The following is a 9,256-nucleotide window of genomic DNA, read 5'->3' on the forward strand; positions in this document are numbered from 1 at the left end:
ACCCACACATACTGGTAAGAAGAGCGTCCGAGAAACCGCACACCACCCTCTCTATTGTCTTCTATAACAGATACAGGGCGAATCACCATTTTTTATGGTATATAAAGAGGCGCGCTCCGAAGAAACTTTCTCGAACTCGGCGTTCGGTATCAGTTCTCCCACGTGGTTTAGCGGTTAAATCTCAACTCTAATCCCCACACAAAAACGCAATTTAAAATGTTTTTTCTTCTGGGGTTTTCTTTTGGTTTTCCATAAAGAAGTTGGAATTGAAATTTCAAACGAGAGGTTTTTCCAAAATTTGTAGAAAATGGGGGAAATTTTATTTAATTAATGTGAAAGGTATTGGTGGTTTTCTTTGGGAAGATTATCTTTACGGGATGGTTCGCCGCAAAAAACAAAAAAAAGGACTCATGGTTGCCTTTCAAAAGGAACATATGTTATGTATAAACTTGTAGGTAAAAAATACAGTACCTATGTTGATTTTTCGTCTTACTGGGAGTCCACTTTCACACAATGTCGTTTTGGACGGAACGTAATTAGTGGGTGCTAAGATGGTCATCTTGGAGCTATCCTCGTGATGGCATTGTTGTTTGTACTTCAAACCTCAAATTGAAAGTGAAATACATTTTTTATTAACTTTGCTATGAAAGAGTTGAAATGATATTGCAATTGGATTTTTGGTAGCGACTGATACTTGTTCTTTTTTGGTTGACAATTCAATTTTACTTATAGATTTTTTGCTTTTATCGCGATTCAAATATTCGAGTTCTAGTAATGTCAGCAATTTAAAAGTGACAGCAAATATGGACTTTGTTTGCATTTATTGCAATCTTATTTTTAGTCAAGATAAGATGTATAATTCTTGATTATGAAAGGGTCTCTTTTACACCCTGGGTACTCAACTTTATATTTTTAAAGTTGAGGTAAGGTCTCACATGGCACTATGCATTAGACTTGTTTATCTCAACCAATTTGCTTGTAAAGCAAAAATACAATGATAGTTTACTTAATACTGATAATTTACCAGTCTTATAAATAAACATCTTGTTTCAAGAATGCAACAGTTGTAACCAGAGGATAAAAAAAATAATTGGATATAGTATAAAGTGGACAAAAAGGTTGACCCTAATCAAGGATTAGTTTTTCACTAATGCTATTACTATTTTCTCTTCTTCTATTGATATCAAACTTTCTAATGTCACTATGTTCGCCCATTGGTAATCGCACAATGCTCCAAGAATTTGATAATTCTACAACTTTAGATTTAGATACAACACGTTATTTTATTCCTTTTGAGAAATATGCCAATGACCCATTTTATTCTTTAAACGACGACAATCAAGATTTCAATTTATTTTCTGTCTCCCCATTCTCCTCCACTCCTGAATTAAAATCAACAAAAGATATTGATCAAGAATATGAAAAAATTATAGAAAATATTAGTAAGAATTATTTGGAACATATTGAAAAAGATTTAGCTCAATTTACAAATCAAGTATATCCAGAAATATCTGAAACTGAAAGTGATATTGTTGACTATTATTATTTGGAAGGTATAAATTTAAGGGAATACAATGAAAAAAGACATACTTCCTTTTTAAAACATATGTTTGGAAAATTAAATTTTTTTAAATTTAAATCTATAAAGAAATTATTCCCACGAATTAGTGGATTATTCGAATTTTCTATAAAAGATACCAACATTTTCGATGGATGTGAGGAATTTTTCCAGTAATTCAAAGTCCTACATTCCTCACCAATACTTATTTATTTCTAAAACAATTTCTAATTAGAAAACAAGTAGCCTATATATTAATCACTCTACTATAAACAATACTATATATGTTTCATCTATAAAAGTTCATAATTTCTCAATCCTATTTTCCAAAGAATGTAATGTTATAATTTCACCATTATATAAGATCCACTGGTCGTTTTCTTTCTCAAAACTTGATAAAATATTAATAATAATTAAATAACATTTCTTCAACTCCGATGTATTATCATGCACTTGTACAGAATAATCATATACTACTTCAGCAGCTTTTCTTTCATTTTTGTTTAACATACGGTAACTGTATAATCTCTTATAAGTCGGCCAACTAAATGCACGTAATTTTTGAACTAATATACCATCTATTATATCAAAATCAATAGGATTCAAATACATATCTTGTCCTTCATGTGTATAGCATAAGTTCAATAGGGTAGCGAAAAAATTGCCATCTATATCATTTTTGTTCAATAATAATTTGAAATAATCTCTTCTAATATCGTTTGACAAAACAACATGGCTAAATCTCAAAACATCTAATGCCTCCCTGAACATATTGAAATGAATTAGCATATTCAAATATTGTGTTAGCTGTTTAACTTTGAAATCACGTGGAACTTCAATCTCAACATCTTTCATTTGATATTCCAAGGACTTTTTAATCGAACTTAATGCATATTCATGTTGTCCCTCTTTAGAAAACAACAAGGAAAGCTCATAATAATACAAAGTGTGATTGTAGTTTGATTGAAATGATAATATCAATGGTTTCCAAGAATTCTCATTATTTTCCTTCGTTAGTTCGATAAAGAATGGAGGTAATGAATCTGCAATAGATTCCACGTAATCATGCAATTTAAAGAATTCATATGACTGACCAAATTTTCCACATGAAAATAAAAGTATTGCCATTAAAAATTCATTTGACTTATTGTCACGAATAAAATATGGCCAACCTATGTATTCTAATAGTTCGGTTTTTTCAATTATATTGGTGCCTTTGTCAATGACAACCATATCATTAAAATACCTCTGAAAATATGTATTCGAATTAATATCAATTTCATAAAATTTAAAGGTTGCATATTGCAAAAACGTAGTTAAGTCTGAATACGAATATAATTTAATGCCTTGTCCGAACTTTGTTGTTTGTTTGAATAATTCGTTTGATAACTTTGATTTATCTAAATCGTAAAGAGAAATAAACAAAACTTGCTTATAATGCAGATCTAATAAGGCGTTTAGTTGCTTCTCAAATACAGAATAATCAAAATCTAAAAGTGTGAATGTTAGAAGGATCCTTAATACGAAGTTATTTTGAACTGTTATCAAGTTTTTCAAACATTTCATAGTTATAATATTTGAAAAACTTTCTGACTTAATTGCATCTACATAAGTATTTGCAGAATTGTTGAAAACTTGTAAATTGTTATCTATCAATGTATTAAGTATTGAAATGACATCGAAAGAACTTAGCTCGCGAAACAATGTATTGATATTTGTAATTTCCAATTGAGATTCCAATGACGTCTTATATATATTTGTCAATTTCTCATTTGGAGTTAATGTGCTTGGAATTGACTTTGTTATAATACCAACAAATTGATGTGAAATGTTTTTCAATACATGATCAGGAACAGTGGAAGAGAAACCCCATACGGTTCTCAAGTACCTTGACAAGTCATCATTCAAACTGTCATCGTTAATGTCAAAATACGTCTTTTCCAATGAACAGTTTATTTTATAAATTGAATAATTGTATTTTTGTAAACAATTTATTACAATTATTTCATCATTATAGAGAGTCAAAGAAGATGCTTCATCACAACCGCCCTTTATGTCTCGAAGAAGGGTTTCAAGATTAGCTAGATATTCTTCATCTAAAGCTTCTTGTAAAGGAATACTTATCCCATTTTCTTCCAAAACTTTAATAGCACGATCAACAATTGCTTTTGGATAACGTGAAGTTAATTTAAACAACGTTTTAGAAAAATCACTACTTTCGATATCTGATTCTATTCTAGTTTCTTCAAGATCTTTGTTAGATGCATCAATCCATTCATATGAGTCTACAGACTCGTTCAATATATTAAGTATTTGTAATTTGCTCATGGTACCACTTTTCCATAGAACAATGATATTTAAAAAAGTTTCTGGTAAATTTAGATCTAATGGATTTATCATTCTCATATCAGTCAAACTCCATAATGAGGATGCAGGTAAATTAGATGGAATAACTATTTTGGATTGGAAAGTTAGTTTATCGGAAGAATCAACATCTAATGTTCCCACTTGAAATAAGCCATTAGTAAATGGTAAGTAAATTGTTAATAGGTTATTGAATAAATGCAAATAATTCCCACAGGAATCAAACAAACCACCTGCAATAAAATCTGAATTATTAACATCAAATAAATTATATTCGTTGATCAATATCAATTTTTTCAAATCCCAAATTTTTAAAATACAATCTTCTGTTAAAACTATTAGGAAATTGCTTTGATAATTAGAACAACTTACAACTTTTGAATTTTTAGAATGTTTTGATTTGGAGAACAGTCTTGTGATGCTTTGTAAGTATGAATTATCATTGAAAAGAATTGGCTCTAAATCCGTTTCACCATGTGAAGTCAAACCGACTAAACCACCATCTTCTAGAAAAACAACTGAAAAATTATCAGAAACTCTATGTAACATATGAGGTTTTCTAACTGAGAAATCATATGGCTGTAGTACATAAAACCAATCTTCATTTAATTCTGATGAATTGTTTATTATAAAGTCTATTGGTATCGAAATCTTCAAATATATACTATTTCTCAAAATAAATTCTACATTGAAGGCTTCATCTTTAACAAAAACAATTGAAGTGTGCTGTTTATTTGTCGATTGCACTGGCAGTTTAATATTTATGGTCTTATTTTGAAGTGCATCATTCATCGAATAAATAGTTAAAACTGAATAGTCATTGGATAGATGATAAGTAACATATTCATTATCGCGAACTTTAATTGAATTGGAATAATCAGATTCACCTAACTCAGAGAGTCTCAAAGGATCACCACTACCATCCAGGTTTAAGTTAATTATTTTAGATCCATCTTTACTCGGATCTTGAAATTGTAATGGACTAACATCAAGTTTAGATAATAAGGACATAATTGCTTTCTAGTAGTACTATTCTATAATTTTTTTCAATTGTCCTAAACTCAATTGAATAGACAAATTAAAAAATAATAACTGCAGATAATCTGCTGCTCAATTAAAAAATAGCAATCTTAGAATTGATCCTTGATGTAGTTTCCCCTGTAAATTAGAGTTTACCTGTTTTTATACTTGAGATGGAATTCCAAAGATTAGCTTGTCAATGTTTATATTTTAATCTTTAATGATAAACTTTTCGATATTTTATGTTTCTTCAATTTTTTGCAATGTTCGTACACCATGATATATACAGTTATACCAATATATCTTAATCACATGATCAGATCAAGGTCATCTCAACATAGGGATATCAATTCAAGAGTATGAGAATATCATTAAATCTTATTAGAAAGAGATATAATTAAACATTTTATACATATTTACTCATCGAAATGAGTTTTAGTTCCAATTCATAGTGCTGCTGGTAGCTTATGTAGAGTGATTTTATTGTTATTAGTTGCGGATGCTAGAAATGGGATGTTATTAACAATGAACAATTCCAATAAATGATGAGTGGTAGAAGGTGCAGTTTTTGATTTATATTCCTTAATTATATTATTGAAATTTGATAATTTCCTTACTTCCATTGTACCATCTTGGTATGATATTGCTATAATATCTTTTATAAATTTGTATGAGATAGCGTCAGGAATTGAAGGTAATGTATACCTTAGTACAACTTGTCTTTGATCAAATGAATAACAAACTATCAAGTTATCCAATTGCAGTAGTAATTTAGAACTATCTTTGTTTAAATGGAGTTTTATGAAGACATCTGATAAATCTGGTTTCACACTAGTAATATCAATTGAATTAGACAAATCAATTTTTTGTAAAATTGTACCTTGGAAATTATAAATTATCAATTCAAAAGGATTGTTATAGAAAACGACAATTGATTTTTCTGTAATACCATATGAAGCACTTAATATTGTTCTGTTCTCTGACTCTTTATCAATCTGTTGTTTTGTTTCAATTGTAATCTCATTTTTTTTATCTTCTTGCGGTAATAATATCTTCCAAATATGTATTTTTTCATTTGTTGTCAATAACAACCAATTATTTTTAAAATCGACATCTCTTACTAATTTCAAATCTATTTCAGTATTGTCTGAGCTCAATAAATCGTATGTGCTACTAATATCTTGATGATTCACTAACCATGTCTTGATATTTGTATCATCTAATGATATGATATTATTATTCGCAGCATAAACGTCAATAAGATTTGAGGAAACCCCAGTGTATAACATACGATTTGATTTACCAAAATTATTTGGATCAATATTGAATTTTTCGATCGAATTATCTCCTGAAATAATGATCGAATTATCACTTGATACTTTTAAAAGTTTAATATTTTCAATTGAAGAATCTGATAAAAGTTCATGGAAACTAGGGGTAAGCTCTTGGTTTGCTACCATTTTCTGATCCACAGATGAGGTAGCATTTAACGATTGTAAATTATGCAATTTTTCCCTTGAATCAATATTAACATTGTTTAAAACATCGATATTTGTATTTTTTAATAAATAAATAATTTCTTTAACGTTTTCTTGAACTGCTAATCTTGAATTAGTAAAAACCTGAGCTTCATCTAATGTTTTTTCATTTTCAACATCGTTAGTTGACTTATGATTATTATTCAATACATTTAATTTCGATAATTTATAACGCAAGTCTCTGTTTTCACCTTCTAGTTGGGCTATTCTTGATTTCATTTCAAATTTTTCAAGCTCCCAGGATATTCTATCCCTTTCATTTTTAGTAAATTCTGTTTGAAGATAATGCATGATACCAGGTAAGGTATAGTGAGGATGAACATGTTGAGGTTGGACCTGCTGTGCCTGATTATTCATGTTTGGTAAGAAAAATCAAAGTACTCTAGATCCCAAAATACAAAAAGTTTAAAAAATTAGATGAGAAAAATTTATTAAAGATAACAAATAAAAAAAAAAATAATACAATAATACAATAAAAATTGAAATGTTAAATGTCCAGAAACTCTTTATCTATAGGATTTAGCTCTTTTCACCAATACAAAAAAAATTTAGGTTGAATCAATTATGATATCTTGTATAGTTCTCTCCCTTATATTGACAATTCCCTCAACAATATTAAGTTAACAATAAAATGGAATTATGCAACTAATTTATAATTTACTATTAATACCTGAATCAATCCCCTAATTGATGTTAAAATCAGAATATGATACGAATCAATCAATCAATTGCTGAATCGCATTAACATCTTCAATCTAAACGTTCAATAATTTAAATATGTTCTTGTTTTATACTTCAATATTAAAAATCATATTCGTTTACTATGATGGGATAGTGATAGCGCCATTTAATACTCTTCTCTATATAATATTACACGTAATAAATGGTATCAGTTAGAAACAGGTAACTTGTATAATAATAGCCATTGATGAAACAAGGACGAAACATACACGCAACAATTGGCATGAAGGATAACATAAAGTACATACTAGATATCAGCTAACAGCTAACAGCTAACAGCTAACAGCTGATTAGCCAGTTCTCAGTTTTATTGTGATCTGGTATATATCATGTTTAATACTAGGAACAGGAGGTTTAATAGTGTGTCATATTAATAATAATTATACAAATTTAAATCCTAAAATATAAGAGATAATAATGAATAAAGAGTGTAGAAAGTATATACTGGGTTCGTAAATAAATGATATATAGTAATGAATTGTATCTAACTTTACTTGTTCTTTGTAAAACAATTCATTATTTTTTTTCTTTCTGGTTTAATATTTCTTGTTTGTGCAAATTAGAAGACTTCCTTAAAATAGCTGTCCTTTGCCTGGAGTTCATGAGTTTGCGATTCTAGTTCCTCTTCTCCATCTGGTAATGTTCCTTGGGAAAATCCACTGAATGTTGATTTCACTTCATTTTCCTCATTAGTTGCCGAATTATCCGCATGTATTTCTTTTGACAATGGAGAAGTTATCTTCGAAGCTGTAGATTTTGAAGCTGTTGTTGCAACCATTGGAATAACTCCACTTGCTTCAGTGACCGATTTGGCTGAGGCAGACACTGCTGCATCGCTGGATTCATCAGTGCCTAATAATGCCGCTGAATTTGAAGATGGTGTTGTTGTGGAGGCTGATATTGGAACCACATTAACAGAAGCATCTCCCGAACTTACAGGAACTGCTGCTGCTGCTGCTGCTGCTGAGATTTGATGGGCAGAATCCATTTGTTTACTAACATGTTCATCTAATAATTTCTCTGTGGATGGGGTTATGCTGATGATTTTTTTCAGCTTTTCATTATCAATTTTATCTTCACCTTTCATTTCTGCTGATTTTCCCAATGCTTCCATCAACTTCAATTTCTCCCTCTTTAATTCTAATTCTACCTTATTCAGTTCACTCTTACGTTCATTAACTAAAGCATCGACCTCAGATTGTCTCAAATTAGCTTGTTCTGATGACAATGTAGCTTCTTCCTTAGCCTTTTCTGCCTTTAGCATAACAATATCACTAACAAACCCTTGTAAATCATCTTTGTTACCTACTAATTTAGATACCTTAGTCTCTTCTTCCTTTTGCTTCCCTTCCTTTTCGACAATCTCTCCTTCTAGGTTGATAATCTTATCTTTATGTTCGATAATCTTTTCACGTAGGTTAGCAATATTTTCATTGATGCCATCTCTTTCAGAGATCAAATTTTCATGTTCTTCTTCAGCTGCTTTCAAATCATCTTGGTATGGCTTAATCAACTCTTTCTGTTCGTCGACAGCCGCCTCCAAATCTAATTCACGATTTTCAGCCCACTTAGTAACTTCTTGTTTAGTGTGTGCTTCAAAATCTTCAAGCTTCTTAGCCATAGCTATCTTCAAGTTTTCAAAGGCCTTTTCAGCTTCAGCTAATTTAGTATTCTTCTCATCCACTTTTGTGTCCATAGACTTAACCAATTCACTAAATCTTGCCATTGCCTTACCTTGGGCAGTCTTCTTCTCATTAGTATGTCTCATCATAGTTGCTTGTCTCAATTTTTGATTATTCATCAATTTAGCTCTATGTAATTGTTCCAATTGTGCCATACCTTGGTTATATCTTTGAGTTCTTTCAGCAATATCTATGTCAGCAGCACGTTGACTGTCGGCTCTTTCGGAAACTTCATTCAAAACAGGAGAAACCATTTCATTTGCAATTTTATTAACTTCTTCTTTTGACAAAAGTAACCCACCACCAATGTTAATTCTAGTTTCTGGAGGAGGAATCTTCTTTTGACGCTCTTG

The 9,256-nt window shown here is 30.1% G+C and overlaps 3 protein-coding genes across 3 annotated transcripts; all 3 read right to left on the bottom strand.

Moving 5' to 3' along the window:
- Positions 1-1,861: 1,861 nt before the first annotated feature.
- On the bottom strand, positions 1,862-4,933 carry NUP120 (Nup120p; the record flags this gene model as incomplete). The annotated part of the gene is made up of 1 exon (XM_001642221.1): positions 1,862-4,933. One exon carries the CDS (start codon positions 4,931-4,933, stop codon positions 1,862-1,864), a length of 3,072 nt encoding a protein of 1,023 aa, XP_001642271.1.
- A 455-nt stretch (positions 4,934-5,388) lies between these two features.
- On the bottom strand, positions 5,389-6,837 carry FAR8 (Far8p; the record flags this gene model as incomplete). Its single annotated transcript, XM_001642222.1, has 1 exon — positions 5,389-6,837. The coding sequence occupies one exon, from the start codon at positions 6,835-6,837 to the stop codon at positions 5,389-5,391; it is 1,449 nt and encodes a 482-aa protein (XP_001642272.1).
- Positions 6,838-7,780: 943 nt separating this feature from the next.
- EIS1 (Eis1p) lies at positions 7,781-9,256 on the bottom strand (the record flags this gene model as incomplete). Its single annotated transcript, XM_001642223.1, has 1 exon — positions 7,781-9,256. A coding segment is annotated over one exon (1,476 nt), but the record flags the coding sequence as incomplete, so codon positions are not given.

Source organism: Vanderwaltozyma polyspora, genomic scaffold, assembly GCF_000150035.1.
Source record: "Vanderwaltozyma polyspora DSM 70294 KpolScaffold197 genomic scaffold, whole genome shotgun sequence".
NCBI lineage: Eukaryota > Fungi > Ascomycota > Saccharomycetes > Saccharomycetales > Saccharomycetaceae > Vanderwaltozyma > Vanderwaltozyma polyspora.